This window comes from Pseudochaenichthys georgianus, chromosome 17 (assembly GCF_902827115.2).
Source record: "Pseudochaenichthys georgianus chromosome 17, fPseGeo1.2, whole genome shotgun sequence".
NCBI lineage: Eukaryota > Metazoa > Chordata > Actinopteri > Perciformes > Channichthyidae > Pseudochaenichthys > Pseudochaenichthys georgianus.
The window spans coordinates 23,566,829-23,590,014 of record NC_047519.1 but is presented as its reverse complement, the minus strand read 5'-3'; the positions used below and the strand labels follow the sequence as shown (position 1 = coordinate 23,590,014).

Genomic DNA, 23,186 nt, shown 5'->3' with positions numbered 1-23,186 from the left:
AAACAGGGATTATTAAATCAAACGGTCAAACTGAGATGACATTCAACCCCAGAATGAAGTAGACTTTCACCAGAGTTCTTTTGTCTTTGAAACATAGGTCAAACCCATCGATTTAAAACTGACATATCCATATATTTTTAGAATTTCTTCATTTTTTTAGATTTTCCAATTGAATTCAGAACTTATTTTACAAGACGTCAGAATAAAAATAAAGGACGAGTGAAAACAACACTGTCATATGACATAATAGATGTATTTAAAAATGTGTTATTTTGTGTTTAAACTCATTTTGAAAATGATTGGGTTTCTGTTTTTGTGTAGAGCATTATTAAGCCTGATAGGAGGTACATTGAGAAGAACCAGATGTAAACTCAAAACAGCTGCTTAACATTGTACCCTCTTAAATGTGGTTATATGCCATCTTTATACACTGATGGTCAAGGTAATCCCTCAATACAGCCATAACGGTGTTAGCAGGGAGTGCACTGCTACAGCATTGGAGATAATGAGCTGTAAGGGGCAGGACAGCCAGTGATGACTTCACTCGTCTGGCTCTGGGATGGGAACAAATGGAGCCTTGCTGGGTAATTAAGAGACACCCAGGCCTCACTGGGATATGCCAGGCAAATGGGAGAGAGGGAGCAGAAAGGGAAAGAGGGATTGAGAATGCAACCCTATTGTGTTTCATGGAGGGATTTGGACAGTGAGGCACTGGTCTTGCGGTCTGTCCTAAGGCCATGCTTTAGGGTCTGGTTACAACACCTGCCTTCAGCCACCCCCGTCCAGCCCGACCCCTGTAAAATGAGTTATCATATAAGACTTCTGCATTATGGAAATGTCCGTGTGCGAGGAAATGTGTGGGAAAGGACCATCTTAATAGCCCATGCTAATTGTGAGCGGTCTCAGTGATGTCATTACAGTGTTTATATGTGGAGCGAGGGTGAGAAGCAGGTGACACTGGCAGGGTGCACCGCTGATGTAATTGTGCCTGAATGATCTGTTCTTTGGATCATATTATCTGCAGTTAGGTCATTGCCTTCATGTGGTTGTTCTTAGCTGCAGTATTATAGCTAATAACTGACCTCACACAAATTACGGCACGTGCGTGTGTTTTGTGGGTTCAGCTTGTTCATATTGCAAAATGCAAGTACATGCATGTGTTTTTATGGGACTTGCAGTATACATACATGTGCACATGTATATCTTGATGACATGTGTGCAATTGTATGACCAAAGGTATTTATATATTTAGCAGGGACAGTATTTTTAGCAGCAAACGCGGATGAATTCTTGGTCTACTTTCTCACCCTCCCACGGTGCCTCCTCTGGCTCCCAATGGAGTTATGGGCCGTCTATCTATGTGCATACTCAGGACACTATACATATACTCACACATATTTGCACAGCAGTGAAGAATCATAAATCTATGTCTCTACATAAGAGACGTTATCGTATCTAATCCAAAATGTATAATCCAAATGTTCTGTGATACATTGTTAATGACTTAGATGAATGCTGATATCAAACTATTAAAGAAATGTAACATATATCCTTCTGCTTGTCTTCCCTAGATGTGGATCTGATGATTTGTAAGCACCAGGGTCCGTCTTGCTGCACCCGGAAGATGGAGGAGAGCTACCAGTTGGCTGTAAAAAGGGAAACCCTCCAAAACATTCAGTCCTACAGCTATGAGCTCGAGCACCTCATCTCCGGCCACTCGGATGCCTTCCAGGGTAAGTGGTCGGACAACGGGGCCAGACTGGGGTTTGTTACGATTGGCCTGAGACACTGAGTTGTTGTTGTTGTTGTTGTTGTTGATGGATGGGAAAGAAATGATGCGTGTTTGGTGAGGTCATTTCGCTATCTGGTACATGTTGTACCTACCGGTATTTGGGACTTAGAGTATACCATGCTTGCTTCTGCAAAGTATTTCATTTAAAACTTGACCCAGCTTCATGCTGACCTGCCACTGAACTTGTGACCCTTATTGGGATCCAAAATTCAGCAATAAAAACAAAATAGCTATGTTTGTTTTCTTGCTTCCAACGAATATTTATTTGTCCAATATTTTGTGAAAAAAGTTTTGTATTCAGTTCCCTAGGGTCAATGTAGCTGGCTTGCAGGCAAGTGTGCAACTCAGGAAACGGGCATGGCTTCACTCCCCCTCCCCCCCCTCCCCTCCCCTCCCCTTTCTCCTGTGGGTTTGGCAGCAACAGAACTACAGAGTGACCACTGAGGGTAAATGGGGGGAAAAAGAGGGTATAGAGCCTTTTTCCGGGCCTCCAGTGTTTGTTGTGATCTGCTTTGTCATTCTGTGACCCCGCTGTGAGGACAGCAACACAATGACCTGAATCCTTACACAGATGACAGTAGTTTTGGGAAGTGAAACAATCTGTGCACAGTCATTACTTTTGTTTGTTTGTTTGTGAAGTGTTTATTTTTGGTGATTCTTTTTCCTTGCGCTGCCTCTTTGGTAGCCTGGTCAGTTCAGATGTCTGAGTTCCGAATAAACAGACCCTGCTGTAGATACAAAGCCTGTTTGAGCTAGGTCTCGCCTGCCAAAGGGTTTTGTGCTACGCCCAACTGAATCAAGCAATGCACTATTTGCCCAAGCTTGTCTTTCCTCTTCCTCTACTGATTGCCGTGTCATTTAAATTTGAAAATTTCCGAAATAGACCAAGTTTTTCCTCCCCAAAACCTCCGAACACAATCCCACAGAGGGCGGCAGACATGCTTTGGATGTTTTTAGTCCTACAGGAATTTTGGTACCATGCAATTAGTTTTATAAGACAATGGATTGGTTAGAAGCCATGTTGGCTAAGTTGTGTTTTATGATGGATGGAGATGTGTCCAATTCTTATCCCATATTTAAAATAAGTAATTGAGAATAAATCTGTTGAGGGAATAGACCTGGAGAGTGTATTATTTGTAGTGTTGTCATGGAAATGATAACTGTCATGTTTAACTCGTGAATACAGTGTTTAACGTAGCAAAGCACCATTAAGATATGCATTTCCAGTCCCTATATACAAATTACTATATACGTTTTCACAGAATGGAAATGAGCCTTCTTACAGATGTTTTACACGCAGTTTAAGTAACCATGTTCGAGAAGTGTTTCTGGTATTTGTCTTTTTCATCATCATTAAGATCTTTCTCTTATTACCTCATGTCTGAGCCTGTCAGGAGAATGAACATCAGGTGTTCCACATATCCAGAAAAGGCCAAGATGGAAAATAACAATGGAATAACAATAGAAACTGGAGTATGGTGGTGCTGAAAAATGATGATGTCACTAGCCCTCAATGTACAAGGCCTTCTAAGGACAGTCTCTGTGCTGTCTGAGTGCCTCAACTGGAATGTGAAGTAGCAAGTGTCTCATATACTGCATGAAGTAATGAGAAAATGAATTTGGCTGATACCCTGGTACAGTCATTCACACACTGGGACATTGGTGGAAAATTGTTTGTGGGAAGCTTTCTTCTCCTGCCCCTTTTTGTTTGTACAATATATTTCCGATGGCATCTTGCAGTTCACCACTGAGCCACTAGTGTGTAGGCTAAAAACTCTTCTGCTGTTAATCTGTTTATTGGATAATACTTTCATGATGTGGCCACTGTTTGCTCTACTGCTTTCCTTCCCTCTGTCTTTCAACTCATACTGCAAATCTTATAAAGGCAATTCCTTTGTGTGTATGCTCTTTATCCGTTGTAGCTTTTATTGTTTTAACTCAAAATCACTCCTGCTGATTGTTAGAGTTTGGCCAAAAGGACAAGCCCGTTAGAAAGGAGATGCTGTGTGTGTAAGGAGTGTGTCTGCGTGTGTGTGTGTTTGCGTTGGCCTGCATTTGTTTTGACAGCTCTGAAGGCCCTACTGTGCTTTGTCTTGTGTGGGAGTTGTCATGTCATGAGTACGACCCCATAAACACAGACCACATTTATTAATGCAATGAGAGTTTGTCCACTAATGTTACCGATACTGTATAATGAAGGATCAGGTTCATGTGCATGCTGCACAAACATAGCTTTAAAGTGAAACTGAACCAATAATCTTTGGGATTCTCCAGATATTGCCTTCCACTTTCACCCTAATACTGCCACACCCTAAAACCATGCAGGCATGTTACATATTTTTACATAACAACCTCCTTTCCCCGTAGTATATCATTTTCTCTATCTTTCCTCCTACCATTGAACTTTCCCAAAACGTACAAAAAGATAACCCTCTCTCACTCTTAACACACAAACAGACCGAGGTAATGAGTGGTTGGGCCTGGTGGTGGATAGGTGTCAGCCCCAGAGCCCAGTCTAAGCAGCTCAAGTTTAAAGCTGCCATCAAGGGATTTTGCCTGTCAGCCTGTTCTAGCCAATCAGATCTGGAATAATCTTACTGACTGGACACCTCTCTGTGGAGTTCTGATTGGCTAAGACAAAGTTGAACAGATGGATTAACCACTTGAATCTTTGTATGTCTGTTTGCCCCACTACTCGTTAATCAGTAGATCTGTTGGGTTAGACTCTAGAGCCTTACTTTTAATTAGTTCCAACGATATAAATAACTCGTTCAGTCCAATATGCAGCAATCACTTGTTGGCAAGTTGTTGTGCAGGCAATCCAATTTGTTTGTGAGTGCGTGTGCATGACAGGTGGGAATGATGAGCAAGAGAGTCAGTATCTGGGTATAGTATCTACTCACAGTGCTGGGGAGCAGATGTCAAGAAAATGCTGACACTTTTGATCACTAGTGTCACCGATATGAGCCCACGGCTAAAGGCCACGGCATCTGTGTGTGCGTGTGTGCGTGTGTTCAACCATGTTGTGCATTGTGTGTGTATGTGTGTGCATCAATCTGTACCAAAGACATGAGAGCATGTACAGTATTTACCATCCGTGCAAGTCACCACGACCACCTAAGGATTCAACTTGTCCTCACGAGAGCTGACAAACTCTTTTCAGAGAGATGCTTTTCTGCTGGCATAGATAGCTCTCTATCATAAATGTAAGTGCCTCTCATTTCAAACTTGACGTGCCCGTTAATAAAAGGACTCCATTTGAGAAAGAGAGAGAGAATAGAGTCTGTGGCAAGGATGATGCCTTTCCTCACTGAGGCGACAGAATTAGCAGATTCTTGTCTCATCATCCAGGAACTCTCCAGAACACCCCTCCCCCCCACCCCTGCTGTCCTGGGAGACGGCACATTCATGAGTGTAGTTGAATGAGATGACTCGGAGACTCGGAGACATGACAATGTCAAAATAAACACTGACTTCGTGGTTTGTTGGTGTGTCCGTGCCCTCAGGCTTCCTCAGGTGTCCGAGTGCAATCAACTGTAATGGTCTCTCTGACCCGGATTGCCTTTGTGGTGTCAGTAGACAGTATTCTTCATATCTGTTGCTCTTTACACCACTGTCTCTCATTCCAACCTCTAGGCGCAGACAGATGGATGAGAATATCTAGCCTTATTGTTTATAAGCCACTCCAGATGAAAATTCCTTTGCTGTCTTCACTTTTACTGTCAAGATCACCCTGAGTGGCTTTCAGAACACACCCTCGGTAAAGGCAACTGTCTTATTGATTAAATAGTGGAGATGTATGTGTGCTTGTGTGGGCATGAGTGTGTGTCTATAAGTGTGCACGTGGGAATGATGAATCACTTGGCTGCGGTTGCCTATCTTCACTCTTTCGTCAGAATAAAACTCCCCTCTATCTGTATTATGATCTCTCTGCATTTGTCTGGACGTCCTCTCACTTTTGCTTGTGATCTTGTTAGCCCGTCCTCTCTCACATCATTATTTTTTTTGTTCTCTTACTTCATGTCTGCATGTTTTTTTCTGTGCAGATGTTTTGACCGACAGGGTTATTGCTCTAGAGGCTGATGCTTGGACACAGGATGACATTGCACTGCACCATGAGCTCATGCTCAAATTAGGGAGGATATCCGGAATCCATCCCGACACGTCTCATTTAATCACACAGGGTGGAGTGGAAACGTGTTTATGGACCTAATAGTGGGAGCGAATATATTGCGTGTGTAAGTCTGCGAGTCTGAAGGATGTTTGCATTTTATCTACGCCTCCTGAGTCTCCTGAGTAGACATGACACATACGGGCAGGATATGTATCCCTCAGAGTTTGAGAGGGGAGGGAGGGGAACAGCTCAAAGCCCCTTGCAGTCATAAAGTCACACTCAAAGCGTCCCTAATTACCTCTGCTTTTTGTCTGTCCCTCTCACGTAAGCATGACTATGTGAATATCAAGAGAGTCAGGCCTAGAGAAGGACAACAGAACAACGAGAGCTTCATGGGTACCCACGTTAGAGAGAAAGTGTGCTCAGGTGTGTTTGAATATGGTTCTGTCAGGTGTGTGCGTAATGTGGTCTGCCTTTCAAGCCTGTTGAATCAACAGGGTTCTGCCCTGGAGATTCACACTGTACTGCTGCTCTCTGACAACTCTCCCTTTTTCTTCCTTGGTGTCTCTCTCTGACTGTGGTCCATGCGTTGCCAGCATTGTTTGCTTAACAAGAGCCTGCTGGTACCAGGAATGCTATAGGGAATTTTCATGTCTTCAAGATAACCCACTTGCCAAGAGTGCAGAATGAAACCATGCACACTACATTCTTCTCCATCTTCTCCTTCGCCCCATAACTTCATTGTTGTTCTGCTCCCCAACAGCCTCAGCCTTCTTCTTCACCAGCCATCCATGCTCCTCAATATTACATTCAAAGCCTAAACAAATATGAGCTCTGTGTAGATTAGCTTGCCGCCAGTCTCCACAGCTATAATTTGACATTCTAGCATGAAATGAAACTGCGATAAATACCCCTTTTTTTCTCGCCAACTCCATCTCTTCTCTCATGGAATGACTTTCTGACACTACTCTGCATACTCCTTTTCTGAGGGTGCTTCTCAGCGATCCTTAACAAACACTCTTTGAGTAGACTAAGCTTCATTAGTCTCACTACCATTGTGTGAGCATAATAAGCTTGAGGTCCAAGGAAGTTTCTCTGTAATCTCAGACAAAGTCGCTTCTCCTGGGGTTTGTACACTGTCCAAGACAATTTGGCTTTTCTGGAACACAATCTGTCTGGCGGGGCTGATGGGATTTGTACTCAACTGCCGCTGGTCGGTCCAGCCTGGCCTTTCCAGTGTCCTGTCTGCTGCACCGTCCTTCCCAGAATGATCCCACAAGTCATAAAGTGTGTGTGTCTTTGTTTGCGTTGTGTATAAGTTGTAGATATGAATCTGCATTAGCCGACATGTTTGTGAACAGCAGCTGGCTCTCAAAACCTTTATCAGAAAACATCTGATCAACAACATAAGTGAGAGACTCTTTCTCAAATTGTTCAGTTTACAAATGAGGTATTGTTAAGGGAAATGCTAGTGGATGTTGACCAAAATAAGGTCATTCTTGGAGAAATAAGGAAGTATTGGTAAGCCATAGCGTGAGGGAAAGAGGGTTTGAACATCCAATCTGGCCAGACTTGCATGTCTGTGAGGAAGAGCAGCTTCCATCCGACACCTGTGGGAGATCAGGGTGTGTTCCTAATATGTGTTTTGAATGCATAAGTGGGTGAGCGTCGTAGTTTGCTTGTCTCTGTGTTGTGACTCACATGGTTACTTCGGCCCAGAGTAGGTTGGAATTGGCTTTGCATCTCCTGTGTCTCACGACCAACTCACTCCACCACTACCTCATTCAAGTCAACCCTCTTTCCTCATTACGCCCTGTGTTGGACACTCCTCTGCTTCCTCCCCTTCCCCTTCCTCGCCTCTATGGCTCCTAGCTCACCATTAAGGAGTCCCCAAAGGCTTTATTCACAAATCCTACAGTCATTCATCCATTGTGTTCCGGAGGAGGAGGAACATTAAACAAGAGAAATGGGGAGACAAAAAAAAGGATATGGTTCTAACCCTGCCCGGTGGAGTCTTGTTTGTATGATCCATGATGGATTATATCCGTCTGCCAAAATGAACAGACACGGCTCTGATCCTAAATAAACCACTATGCAGTCTATCACTGGAACACATTCTTCTCTCATAAATGTTTTTATAATTTGATCTTGATTATTCAGTATTTCCCTTTGATTTATTTCAGGCCACAAAATGGATTAAAGCATTTTTGTTGTTTTCAATGGCATAGGAAAGGGGCTTTGCTTTTGTTTGATTTATACAGCCCTTTGAGGCATTACTTTTCTTGTGATTCTTGTACAAGAAATATATAATATGTATTTCTTGCTATAATACATTTTGATTTGATGGCTTAGGCTTTATCAAGAGTCGTTTTGGCTCATAGTTGGATCCATGCCAGTGACCCTGTCTATGAACAAATCATAATACATCTGAAAAATAAAAATGGGCTACACCTGCTAAGACAAGTGGAACATATTTCATTAGGCGCCCTTTCATCTTGGACTTATTTTACACCTCAGTCAGTTTAAGGGTCAGTTTAACATTAGATGTTCATCTAATGTTAGCCTAAATGTTTCCTTTCTCTTTTCATGAAAGTCTGGAGTCCAGTCTCTGGCCGTTTGTAGTCATCATCAGTGTCCACTTATATACTAGGTCGTAACCTTGATGAAGCTTTTTCAGTTATCAAATACCACAGGCTGTAATCGATGTGGCCAGTTTTTAGAGGAATTGCCTTGCTTTTTTCCATTCTGCAGATCTGAACAATATTTTACAACTCAGTCCCTGGAATAAAAACCTGTTAAGCAGTTTCTCGAGGATGTAAAACAGCATATACTTACACACAGTAAACTGTGATTTATATACCAATAAACAAAAGAGAAATGGGGGGTCACTATAGACCTGTGGCCCTCTTAATGTGTAAGACCAGAGGTGCTGTCCATCAGCCTGTCAACAGTTGGCCCTCATGCTGGCCCTCCACATCTCCCCTTTATGGCATTAGTCATTTGAACGACTTTCCCTCCCTCCTCTGCTCTTCCCATTGCCCCCGCGCTCTGTCTCCTCTGTCCCTGTCCTTCTCTCGTCTGCTCATTCCCCCGCCTTCGATCATGTTTCCCTACTTTGGCCCGGGCAGGGAGCACTGATCCCCCCCTCCTGTCCAATCTCCACCGACACTCCTCCCCCCACACTACATTAAAGCCCAGTGCACCCAAATGCCCCTGGCATCTGTGGAATTGTTTGTGTTTCAGAGTTTTGATATAGCTGAGCTGCCTTTTTTAATTACCACCACCCCCTGCCCCTTGTCTCCACCCTCTCAAGCCGATTATCCCACCTGTTAGCTTCCTGATAGGACAAGACAAGCACACAAGGACTTTCAGCCGGGGTCTGCTAAACGTTGTGCACACACGTGATTGCATACGTGATTGCATACGTGGTGTTTCTAAAGGGTCTTCTGGAGTCACAGAGTTTTTTGCACGAGTGCAGCCCCTCCAGTTCCTGTAAGTCAAATGTGCATGATACCACGTCTGCGCCTGTTGTTAACAGATGAGTCATGCTCCCACTTTAGACTTCAGACATGTGATTATACCACACAACTATGATGAATCAACAGATTGATTCATTGACTTATTAATAGTTTATTACCATTAAACTGTTTGCTGAAAGGTTAAGGGCTGGGAGATTGTGTGACTCTGCAGCCCCCTCCTGTAACCTAAGATCACCAGTGCTGAGTGTGAGATTGCCTTATGTACTGTATTTCTACTAATTAAAACAAGGATATGTAATCTACACATGTGTCACTATGTCATATATCTGTGGGGTGACCTGTCTGAAACCCAAGCCCGTGGTGGGATTAAAATGCTTTGCCTGAGAAGGTGGCTGGTGAGGTCCAGCCAGGACTGATTGCCAAGATAGGAAGGGCCCACAGCTCCATGGTATGAGCACAGTGTCCTACCTCATTATCACAATATGACCACATCTTCCAGCAAGCACATATACACACTCTCCTCTGCAGGCCTACAGGCGCGTACTTAAAAATACGGACATATAATACATACACTCATACTCGCACATATTTCATTTCATTTCATTTCAAGCCTTTATTTAACCAGATTGGTCCCATTGAGATCATAGATCTCTTTTTCAAGGGAGACCTGCAGCATATAGGTTCCACATGAAACATAAAACAATAAAGGACATAAACATGCAGAGGAATGAGATTGCTCAGTTTCAATTCTTGCTGAAGATTGTTCCAAGCAAGTGGAGCTGCGCACATAAAAGCTGTCTTACCTAAGACAGTCCTTGCTCTTGGCACGTCTAACAAGACTACATCATGTGATCTCAGACAATAGCTGCTTGCAACTCTCTGTGTTATCAGAGAGCAGATATAATACGGGAGTTTACCCAACAAAGCTTTATAGATAAACGTGTACCAGTATTATAATATATATAGTATATTAATATTGAAAGATGCTGTCTCCCTTATGGCACAGAACCAGTTAAACACTCTAATTTAGGGATATGCAACTGGTTTAGGGCAGTAAAGGTTCCAGGGCCACACAAACTGTTTTCTGTGTTCTCAATCAAAATATCTGGATTCATAAGAAATCCACTCCACACTTTGTTTTTACATTTTACCAATCATCTGATAAAGCTAACCTTAGTTTACACATTCAGTAGGGTTCATAATTGTTAATGAGTTGTTACTTTAGCTGTGTATTAAATGTCAAGGCAATTGGAACTTGATGGACCATTTCCCAAAGTAAATGTCACAACTTTCTAAACCATAGGTTACATTCAAAAACATGTGTTGTCTTTATCTAAAGGGAGAACATGCATCTCCAGAAATGCACATGGACTCATATTGATCAGTAGAATGGATCCAAAAATGTTTTCTCCGTGAATCTTTTGGACTGCCATACTGTAACAACTGCACACATGAATCTGATTAAATGTGAAGTTGCTCTGGAGTTAAAGGCGTTGCTGTCTCTCCAATGTATTTTTGATATAACCACTAGGAGTCACCAAAGTCAGAAATGCTCAAATGCTACACATTGGGGCTATACATATTAATTCATAAGTAACTTTCCACAACCACTACAATTACAATAACTTCATCATATTCTATTACTAGTACTACCACTTCTACTTCCCATCATAAAGTACAGTCTGTTTGTCAAACCAACCCCTGCATGCACATTTAGCATGTTGGTCTGTAATAACTGTCTGGTGCCACATGGCTGTCTATGCTGCAATTTGGCAACAAATGAAGCCTTGGCCTTAAATACCTACTCAGACTGTGTTAAGTACTCACGCATATATGCATGTCTCTCAGTGTGAGAGTGGCTTAGACATCAGGGACTGCTGGGTAGCAAAGGCGGAAAACACTATAGTTGTGACTTAAATCACAGAGCTGCCACCGAGCTTATTTCGTCTCAGTGATTTTGGCAGCTTCACCATGGCGACACTAATTGTGCCAGTAAAACATTGGGTTGCCATACAGAATGAAAAGTGGAAATAGCTTCTTATGATTGAACCCAGTGATCTCAGAGAGTGGCCTTGGCATAGCATTGGAGGAAAGATATGGTCAATACCTCAAGCCAGAGTCAAAATATAGTGTAGGCCCCTGCAGGACAAAGGCCTCCTCTGCTTTGCCACTGTTGCTTTTTTATCCGTTTTAATACCTTGTTTATCCCATGTCAGATTAACCCCACAAGGCCACAGACAAAGCAAGCCTCTTCCTTTATTCCTGCTTGACAATTAGTTAGCTTGACAATTAGTGTTTTTTGTCAATGTCAGTGAGTTTTGAGAACTTCCTCGGAAATTAAAGATAATTGCTCCATGCAAAACAGCCTCAATCCAGCCAGACTTCATTTCCCAAAAGGATTACCCATGGGAGTATGTGAAATTATAATGATAGCCACCCACCACTGTGTGTCTGAATGGAGTTGATTCAGATTCAGACACTGTGGTCCCCCAGAACAATAAAACCCAATTGCATATCATGCAATCGTAGTTAGGGCTTTTGCTGGTTTCTTGTTTTTTTGTTATCACCATGTTTCCCAGAAATGGAAACTGGACAGAAAACCACAACAACTGCACTTGATTTATCGCAAAATGAGAAACCGGATTAACTTTGAGTGTGGGATGATTGAGAACAGAACATATCTGATGTTGAAAATGAATGAAACATGGGATCCGGTTTTTTGTTTGTTAGAGGAAGTGTAGAGAGGAAGAAAGGTGCACTCTGGTTCTTCTTTTGTATATTCAGAGAAGGACATGTTTGAAGTAACAGCCATGGAGACACAGGGAAGTTCTCCGGACCCAGGGGCCAAATGAATCCAGATGTCAGAGCATGTTCTCAAGGTGGAGTCCACTTTTACAGTAGTTGTTTTTACTTGTTCAAGAGTTCAGTTGCTTCTTTTTATTCCATTTTTCCTGGCAATCTCCCACCCTCCCCTTTTCTCCTCTTTCGTGTTCTCTCTCCGTGTCATTCTCTTGGCAAATAAGAATATGATTTTTCAACAAGTATGGAATGTCTTGAGGATTTAATGATCCTGTTAGAAACTCTTTGAAATATCCAGTCATGGTGCTATTGAGAAGCATAAGAAATATTATTGAGTCTTTTTGAGAAAACTTGATTTTCTTCTAGAGTAGTCTAGTTTTGTTTTGGCCTGCTCAAAGAGAGTAACATTAAACCATGATATTTCTGAGCTTGATAATTTAATAATAACATTATGTAATGCAGTGTAACCTCAGCTTGTGGGTACATCTTGTGGTGTAAATGTCTGACTGGAAGGCAAGCATGTGGACCCCCCACTGATACCAACTCTGCAGCCCCTCGGGCTTAGGAAAGAAATACTGAGTGGAAATGAAATTGTTTCTTCTCTGCAAATCTAATCTTGTTTTTGCTCAGTTTTCTTTTTTCTCTCGTTTCTTTCCTCTTTTTGTATTGTTTTCAGCTGGTCATCTTGGAACTTCACATTACATTACATGTCATTTAGCTCACTGTTTTATCCAAAGCGGCATCCACTTCAATGCTGTAGAGCAGGGGTGTCCAAACCTTTTTCACTGAGGGCCACATACAGAAAATATATGAAGGGCTGGGCCACTCACTAGAGGTTTATTGGCTCATAAGGTAAGTTATAAGTCAGCAAAATCAATCAAATGTAGGTCAATTATGCTTCATACTTGAACATGCTTTAAGAAACACACCAGCCTACATCACAGCTCTCCAGCGGGTTTACTTTAGTGTGTTGACAGCTCATTCCTTCAAACTGAAGCCTCATATTGCTTATAAAAAGAGGAAATATGAAGGGTAGATTTCAAGCTTGTTATGTAATGAAGTTATTGGGTTTTTTCATTCAACTAAGATTTGTTCGACATTTTTTCCAACTTGAATTGACAGAATGTATATGAAAAGTGGGCTATGTAATATATCTTTACATTTGTATTTAAGAAGTACAATATATGACAAGCACAAGTTCATTTGTGGGCCATACTCCATTATACTTTTTGAATTAGCTGAGGGCCGTTTCAAAATGGACCGTGGGCCGCATTTGGTCCCCGGGCCGTATTTCGGACACCCCTGCTGTAGAGTATCTTGCTCAAGACACATTGACATACTGTACTGACAGCAGGGGTTTGGGGATCGAACCACTGACCCTCTGATCGGTACACACCCATTTCCCCCTGATCCACCGCCGCCCGGGGTCTCAGTCAGGCAACCGCTTGTCACCCTTCGCTTTACAGTAATAATCCCTAACAGACCGTTACTTGTCCTGTCTGCCTGCTTTATTTCTGTCGCACGCTGTCACGCTCTGTAAAGCTCATCTCATAGGCTACAACTTCGAATGTCATGCGTGCACGAGCAGGTCTGATCATGACGATGGAGCTCTCTGGTGCATTATAAATGAGTTGTGCCTTTTGCTGGCCGGTGGGGAGTCCCCCTGTGTCACGGACAGCGGCCATATTAGTGCAGCTGTTGAGGAGTATATGACTGTTGTTATCATTCTGTCTGTGAGCTGGGAGGGGCTGGAAACACACAGGCATACACACTAACACACACATACACATTTGGTACCAATCAAAGTTTTTTTTAATCTTAAGTCAGCAAACTGTTATGGTTAATGGCATAATGGTTAGTAACATTTGGTTAGCAGTACAATTGTCAAACACCGTCCACATTTTATGAATGTATGTACAGTGTGTGTGTGTGTGTGTGTGTGTGTGTGTGTGTGTGTGTGTGTGTGTGTGTGTGTGTGTGTGTGTGTGTGTGTCATTTGTTGGCACTCTCCTTTTCATGTCTCAATTTCTGTACAGTTGCTACTGCTCCTTCATGTTCGGTCATGCTTATAAGCTGGCATCACACCCCAGACACACACACACACACACACACACACACACACACACACACACACACACACACACACACACACACACACACACACACACACACACACACACACACACACACACACACACACACACACACACACACACACACACACACACACACACACACACACACACACACACACACACACACACACACACACACACACACACACACACACACACACACAGATTGTGGGGAGGGTTATTAAAGAATTGAGGATAGAAAGGTAAGAAGATGGTGGGTAATATAAGCAAGATCACACATTTTGATGTTCCTGTGATCTTTTTTTATGAAACTAATCAAATATATCCATGACTTTCTTAAAGTTCCCTCTTCAAGGAAAAACATATCACTGAGCAATGAAATGGGGATGGGCTATGGGTATATTTGGAGAAAAAAGGACAACAAATTACCGGGGAAAAAGAGACAAGCTGTTGTTCTACATTTCTAGTTTTTCTTTTTCCCACTGCCCTTTGCTTCAACCTCTTACACCCTGTAACAGTAACTTGCTAAGTGTGTAGTGGCACTTCTTTGGCACTAATCAGCCTCTGCACTGACATCGTTGACGTGAAGCTGTAAGGCATTACAGCTTCTTTTGCTCACCAGGAAATGACAACATAAGAACTGGAAGCCTGGTGGCTGTCAAAAGCCCATGGAGAATCTGGAATACACTTTATTTGCCACAGACAATGCAAATCTCTTTCTCTCTCTCTCTATCCCCCCCAGTCTCTCTCTATTATTCTGTAGACAGGCATACATTCTCTTTAAGACATACAGGTGATGACATCCTACAAAATAACATCCATCCACATTATAGGAAAACTTGACACTGTTTTCTCAACCCAACTTACTGATACACTCAAGCCAAGCTTAAGTGGTTAGGGGCCAGGGTTGGATATGTGTTTGCATGTTGATGCCATGATCATTATTTCATGGAGAACTTGTAAATCACGTCATCAAGGATTTTCAATATTATTCTCCAATGAAATGTCAATCCAACCTTTTATTTCCTTCTTTCTCTAATCTCTGTGTTTCTATATTTTCTCTTCTTGCAGACATGTTCCAGTACCTGCTATCCTTCTCTCAGGGCCACCTGAGCTCTCTGTTAGAGGGAACCTACCCATCCCTGTCCCGCCATGCTCTCCCCCATGTTAACCAGCTCTTCGCCTCACTCTCCCTCTACCTCCGTGGGGCCAACGTGTCAGTGGAGGCGTCAGTTCACCAATTTTTCAACAACCTCTTCCCACTCGTCTACACAAGGCTCATCAATCCAGGCATCGAAGGCAACATGATGGTGGGCATTGAAATGGGCGACTGTCTCCGTATGATCAGGCAGGATGTCAACCCTTTCGGGAGTCATCCAGCCGTCATGGCCCAGGAAATGGCCGAGGCGTTGGGAGCCGGGAGACAGCTCGGCCTGGCCCTAGAGGAGGGTCTGGAGGTGATGAATGCCACCGAACATGTCAGCATGAGCAAAGAGTGTGTGAAGGGCCTGGTGAAGATGGTGTACTGCTCCCACTGCAGGGGACTGACGCTCATCAAGCCCTGCGTGGGATACTGTCTGAATGTAATGCGGGGCTGCTTGGCCAGCGTGTCGGAGCTGGATCAGCCTTGGAGGAGGTATACCAGCCTGTTGGAGCAACTGACCCACGCCATGGCGGGACACCACAGTCTGGAATTAGCCCTTCTGGGGGTCAGGGACCACGTTAATGAGGCCCTGCTCTACGCACAGCTCCATGGCCCACTCATCACCGCCACGGTGAGTACACACTGAAAAAGCAGCTTTAATGGCAAAAGCAAAGAACGTCCAAAGCTTTTTGTTTAACATCTTTGTTTTACACATATACTTTGGCAATGTTCACTGTATTGATTGGAAGGGTTTTAAAGGCTGCTTGTGGGTTCTGAGCAATTTTTTTTCCATTGGTGCAACAAAGAACCCGGCACACAGCCCTAATGTTTGCACAGGGTTGAAACTATTCAGAGAAAAACAATGTTTATACAAAAAAAAAAACAGTCCCCCTCCCCAAATAAATGCAGGCTGAGCTGAGGCTAGAGATTGATTAATTTTCCAAAAAAGCAAGGCAACTCAAAGTCACCATTGTTGTTTAGGTTTTGACTGCAGGGGGATATTATAAATTCCACATTTACTATGATGAAAATACAGAAAGTAGTTGATAAAATGGTGATTTGCTGGACTCACATGCTGTGAGTACTACCACACCCCTTGTGTTTTATAACATTTTAGTTTGGATGTTCAAAATACAAAGATACTTTTATGGATAACTGCCAGATATGTCATAATACTAGCAACTAGCATGTTGCCTTTGTCTATTTTGGAATATTTGTATTTGTACAGTTTTCACAGCAAGTATGATAGTTTAACTATACCTAACAAACACAACATTTCTGAGATCGAACTTCATTTTTTAAAGAGGACATAATATGCTTTTTTTCAGGTTAACATTTGTATGTTGTGCCTCTACTGTGTCATGTGAAAAAGTGCTGTGCTGTAGCACCTCTTTTCACAAGAGCCCAGTCTGCTCTGATTGGTTAGCTGGCCTGCTCTGTTGTGGTTGGTCAAGCATTTAGAAATATCCCACCCTTAGCCCATCACGACCTAATTCATCCGTATACATCAGCTCGCTCTCTCAGGTCACACATGCTCAGTCTACTGTCTGTCCCACGTACTCACCTTAAGACCCGTGGTGATCGAGGCCACGACTCCTAAGCTATGGAACGCTCTGCCCGCTCACCTACGGTCCGCATACTCTGTTGACTCTCTCAAAAGTAATTTAAAGACATTCCTGTTTGGGCAGGCGTTTGGGTAACCTGTGTACTTTTATTTTATTCTATTTTATCTATATTATTATTGTGTTTTGTGTTTTTAGCACTTCTTAACGTGTGGCTTGTGTGGTCATTTATTATTTTATGATTCCTATGATTCCTATGATGTTTTAAGTGAGTGTGAGTTTAGCCTTTGCAGACCATTTACATGCACAATAACCTATATTACACACGGGAAAAGGGTCAAACCAAGAGCATAATAGGGCCTCTTTAAACAGTTTTGTTAAACACAAAAGTCTATGTGTGTAAACTTGAGATAGAATCTCTGTAATAGATGTTTCTTTACATCGACATATCCCTGCATACAGTATTGTAGTACACAAAAGATGAGTTCTGTTCTGTTAGCTTGTCAGTAATTTGCTTTGTTATTTGAGATACCATCTTAAATCTGTTTTTTTATGGAAAATGCCGAACACTACGATCTTTATCTTCACATATTAAGCAGAAGCCTACTTTCTTTTTATAAGGTGAGGTCATGCATGTGGGTGTAAAGTAACATGAGTCATACACCAAGGAGCAGAAGGTGATCAGCAGAGATTTATGTTCATCATCTAGAGGAACATTTCCACTAGCATTCAGTCCCCATTGCATCTCCCTCCCTCCCTCTAACTTTTAGTCGCAGTGCATGTGTATTCAATGTTTTTAAATCAATCTATAAGAGCACTAATACATATCTCTCCCCTGGGCGCGAGCTGGACAGTTCTGTACACCATACTTTCCCTAACTTTATTGGCCTCCTTTACTGAATATGACGGCATTCCCAGAGGTGTCAGAAAGTCTCTTTTTGCTGTTTATTCTCCCAATCTGTGTCACTCAAATCCTCATCCCTACCTCTTTCTATCTCTTATATTTGGCTATAACTGGTTACAGATGAGTCTTTATAAACATATCCTCTTGAAACCTCGAGTTACTCATTTGGACTTTCCTAAATTGTGTTAAAAATGGAACCAGAAAAGGGAAGAACAATGTTCCAAATGTTGATAGGGTAATGTAGGGTGCAGTTGTTCCCACATGTCTGCAGTGGGACAACTTGTGGACAGGTCTACACTGGAACTGTTCCCAGAACTGGACTAAAAGTATAAGACAATGCTATAGAAGCCATACTGTGCAAGCTGTTAGTGGATTAAACATCAAGTTGATATTTTATTTGACCTAATGTAGAGTGCGGTCTTACAATGAAATATTGTAACTGATTTTCAAAGACTAGGGTTTGGTGTTATTGTGGTGACTTAGTGAAAAAGGCCATTTAACTTTAACGAGCATTCAAAGCAGACAACCAAACAATCAAATTGAACATTTTGATTCTTTATTCTTTATAGGATCCCATTTAGCTTCCACATCAATGGTTGCTAATCTTCCTGCAGTTGACACAATGGGTCATTAATGGGATAACTAACTCTAATGTAATTACTTAATTTGAATTTGAAGTCACATTACTGAAATTGTAGTTCTTGTCTGTCCAGTACTGTTCATTATTGCCCGACTCTGCAAGTAAAGTTTCACATTTTACCAGAATGAAATTAAACAAATGTCTGCCTGGAAGGTAGAAAATCTGTTTGGCAGTAGAAGAAAATGAAAGTCATTTGTAGTTAATGGTCTTAAACATGCAAAAGCACTAGTGTGGGCCTTTTTTCTAAAGTTGTGAAGGAACATTACAGAGCCTGCATGACTACATCAAACACTCACATCAAACACACATCCAAAAACAGACTGTATACACGTATGCATGTGCAGACAGAGGAGGGTGGGTTGCCAGGCTTGAAGACTGACCAAATACAACTATGCAGAAAGAGACCCAGCTTGTATTTGGTGTGTGTATGTACGCATGTGTGTGTATGCCTGTTTGGTATTCATGGGGTGGCAGGCAAGCCTGGAGCAGGGAGCTCAGCACGGGGACAAGTGGGACAGAATTGAAAGGGTTCCAGCTAGGCCATACAAACTAGACCCAGCCAGCTGGAAAAAAGAGAATTGTTGCTGGAAACGGAGGTGGCCCCCAGTCGGACACTGGTGGCTCCCCTTTTCTGCGCCCTCATTGCTTCACGCATGCTAAAGGGCAAACATGAACAGCAGAGTTAACTCATTCGCTTACGCGCTCAGACACACATTACCTAGAACCCATTGCTTTTTTAAATCGCAGTATGTTTTAATAAAGCCGCTGTGGCCTGTCAAGTAAAACTGTTAAGTCTCTTGCACAACTACTTAAACCTTTATATGCCCCCCTCCCAGATGAACACTCAATTTTAAACACATATTTTCTATTTTTCTTTTATGTTATCCTTAGTGTCTTACTGAAAATACTTACTTAAACACATTTTTTAAAACGTATGTTTGAAGTAAAGAAGTAACTCTGTGTTTTGCAGAGTCAGAATATTATATAGAGTAGTTATTGAAGGAATTATTGTGACTGTGTGGTTTTACACTGGGATATTATCCCAAGCCAGTTTGTGGTTGCTTTCTCTCTCACTTAGGGAGCTGCAGACTACACAGAGTCTGCACTATATGTTGCAATACGTCATAACATATATATACTGTACATATACACACACATCACCACACCGTGTGCAGGTATCAGGTTTTTAGAAGTCCTGTAAGGAGCCTCAAAGTGCAGCCCACCCTGTGACAATACTAGCAGCGCGTGCGGACTGAAAGGCAGCTATTGATAGTAATGTGGGGCTGCAGGAGGATAGATTCTGATTTAACGCATTCCTGCTCTTATTGACATGGAGCGTGAACGTGGGTCGAAGGGAAGTGGTTATGGTTATGGATATTAGGGGAGCCTTGGGCTGGATTATGTCAAGTAGACACAATTAGGAGAACATTGGAAAATATCCAGTAAAAGTGGCCACTCTTATTGGGCCCCCAGTGAAAATGGTAGCTCCAATGTTTGGTGAGGTTTTCTCCTTCTGAATGCTACTCTGTTGAATTCATATCAGAATTTCTCCCTCCAGATTTAACTGTGCTTGAGAGGCCTCAGCCTGCTGTTTATTGACATGGCCATAAAAATGACATGGCTCATATGACCTAGAGGGGAACTTAATATCTTCTACTTACTTAAAGATGAGTAGATTTTAAATCTCAACACACAGTTTTTACTCGCACACTTAATCACTTACTCAGTTGCTCACTGAAAGCATTATATACATTGTATGAGAAAATGTTTTCGACTGGTCCAGATCAGAGCAGTTTATACGCAGGTCTACCTTATCCGCTTGTTGGTTTTACCCCAGCTTCTCATTATAGTCTTATTGAGGAATGATAATAGCAGCCTGGGTCTTAAGATAATGGAAAGGAGGGCCAGTGGGATGATTGGAAGGTTTCCATTCACCACGGCGGCACCTCAATAGACTGCATTGGCTTCCATCGCGAGCAATTTTTCTTCTACTCTTTCCCACAATAACATGAAAGAATATCATTGGTGTGAAAACAAACTTTGTGCTCATCACATTTTCATATTTTACTTTTCCTAACCCATCACTAAGAGCCCTGTATTTTCATGGTTCAAGCAAAGGAATGGGCAATATGTGAAATATACCATGTGTACCACCAAATATGTTTGCCTCACCATTACTACTGTGTTATTCTGTTGTGGGCAAAGTCGAAATGTTCCCTTTATTTGTTCCAGAAATGTGAAATATATTCATACACACGATAATGAAATAGAAGATGTAGCAGAAAAATAGTTATTACTGTATGCTTAAAATAAATATCAGTAGTAGTAATAGCTGTAAAGTAATTAGATCTTACATGACCTTATAGATAGATTGAATATTTATGCATGCACTTTTTGTAACTTAACTCATCTGCTTATGTTTAAATACGTTCTTACAGATGATTTAAAAAGGAAGCACCAGGAAATAGAGTATCCAGAGGATCATTTACATTCTATGGCACACACTTCCAAATGCTAATTAAGATAATTACAGGCATAGCTCAAATGTAACAAGGGCTGTACAACACAATTAAAAGCTTACAATGTTTTAGCAGTTGTTGTGTCAATTCATGAATATTGCATGTCTACAGATTGTATTTTGATCACTGATATTGAACCATTACAATTAGATGAAATGTAAATGCAAACAGCATGTGTTTTTCATTTATATTTTAGCATTTGGACTTTATGTTATGGGGCAGGGGGAAAAAAAGGGTATTATATAGATGAAAAATATCTTCTTTATTTCCCTAATGTAATATTATGCGAATCATAGCGATGCTCTCTGACATCATCCGCTGAGAGCACCTCTTTAGGCCCCCTTATATTAAAGGATTAGCTACGCAGGCTGAGATCTTACAGAAATGCTCTCTTTATGTGATATTTGAGAATGTTAGCAGAATGGCAGCTGACGCAAAATGCGCTCATGGCCAATCTATATGCTGAACCCATCTTCCCGAGCTGTGTGAGCCTCTGGCACCGAGTCAAACTCTCATGCTGACTGCCCGACTACTCAGCAGTCCATTAGCTAATGATTGTGGGTGCAGCCTCTCTTCTGCTCAGTCACCCTCTTGCATCTTTTCCCGCTCCTCTTCCCTACTTAGTGTTTGCCCTGCTGCTGACAATGTGCTGCAGCCCTCAACACCACACACAAATCCAGCATTTCTTCCCATCTGTATAAGAAATGTTTTTTTCTTATTGAGCAATAGCCATGTGATTGATTGCTGGGCCATTAAACTTGGATCTGAATGCAAAGCAGTCGTCCTTTTAGTATATTACTCTTATGTAACCCATGACTTGGATTGGTAGAAGCCTATAATTAAAGAAAGCATGTAATTTCTCGGATATGTAGTTGATTATAAGTTTATGAAATGTTCACTGAAGGGAGACTAAATGATGGGGGGCTTTCCTTCATAGCTTGAGGTCAGCAGCTCAGATGGACTGTCTCATACAGAATAAGAAAGGACAAGAGTTACAGATATGACACAAAAAAAGAAATGGGGTGGACAGGCCAAGAAGACGAATACATATCAATAGCAAAGCGTGTATCCATAATAAGTCTTGCTACACTGGTCACAGACTGTCCCTGGGAATATCAAGTACTTCATTTGATTTGGCTGTTACATGATGCAGAGTTGGTGCCTCTACTGTTTCAAATATCCAGTAAATCAGGACACCTCATCATGTACTGTGTTGCTTCTTTCCACTAAAAGCTGTTTCAATATCGCAAAACAACATTTACAGGAATATCCTGTAAATCCTGCAATATACAGGAATATACAAACGTATCTGGGATTGCTGTTACGGTTCTTTTTGACCATTCAGTAAAATGCTCCGTCTTGATTAAATGTGGTCAACTTTTGTAGATATCTGAGAAAACACACCTCCTTTTCAGCCATTGTGTCAGCTTTTGATGTGGAATGTGCTCCTGCCACCCCCGTGCATCTCCACATTCCCAACATCCTCACCTGATGCCTTGGTGTCTACTTGGCTGGAGTTTTAGCTCGAGCTAGCTGGCATGAGGATGTCGTGCAGCTGCTGCTATGAAGGTAACCCAACTGGCTACTGCATCTGTGTTATGGTTTTCGTGGTAATTGCTGGTTCACTGGAAGGCTTCAAATGGACACGTGGACTTTCAACGTATTCTATCCACCAGCTTATTTTCTTTGCTTGTGTGCGTATGTTCCACCATATCGCAGACACCGGCGAGATGAACTCACTCGACCTTCCTCTGTCTCCTTTTCCTCCATCTCTGTGGTACAACACCACCAATCCGCTGAGACATGTTGGAACAGTTTATGTCAGAAATTATTGTAAATTTGTTTACAAATATGGACCAACCTTGTCAATAAACTCCAAAGTAACACCCATATTTATAAGAAGAAAACGAGGGCCCCTCATATTAGGCTCATCTGTACGTGATTTAATCAGGGTAAACAAGCCTCAATGTGGAGAAAGAAATGCAATGTTCTCTTTACTGATTGGATTCTCAAGGACTTTTGTCCGTGATATACGAGGGACACAGTCTCTCTTTAATTAGCACTGACATCATTCGGATAAGAGGGAGAGAAAAAGGCAGACCAGTGAGGGGGGGGGGGGGGGGGGGGGGGGGGGGGG

The 23,186-nt window shown here is 42.1% G+C and overlaps 1 protein-coding gene across 2 annotated transcripts in view; it reads left to right on the top strand.

Annotated features, from left to right (window-relative positions):
- The window catches only part of LOC117462493 (glypican-5-like), a 101,521-nt gene that overhangs the window by 8,066 nt on the left and 70,269 nt on the right, over window positions 1-23,186 (top strand). For both annotated transcript variants that reach the window (XM_034104738.2, XM_034104737.2), the window contains exons 2-3: window positions 1,572-1,733; window positions 15,352-16,055. In XM_034104738.2, the coding sequence (XP_033960629.1) occupies window positions 1,572-1,733; window positions 15,352-16,055 (866 nt within the window). The remainder of the gene's footprint in view (window positions 1-1,571; window positions 1,734-15,351; window positions 16,056-23,186) is intronic.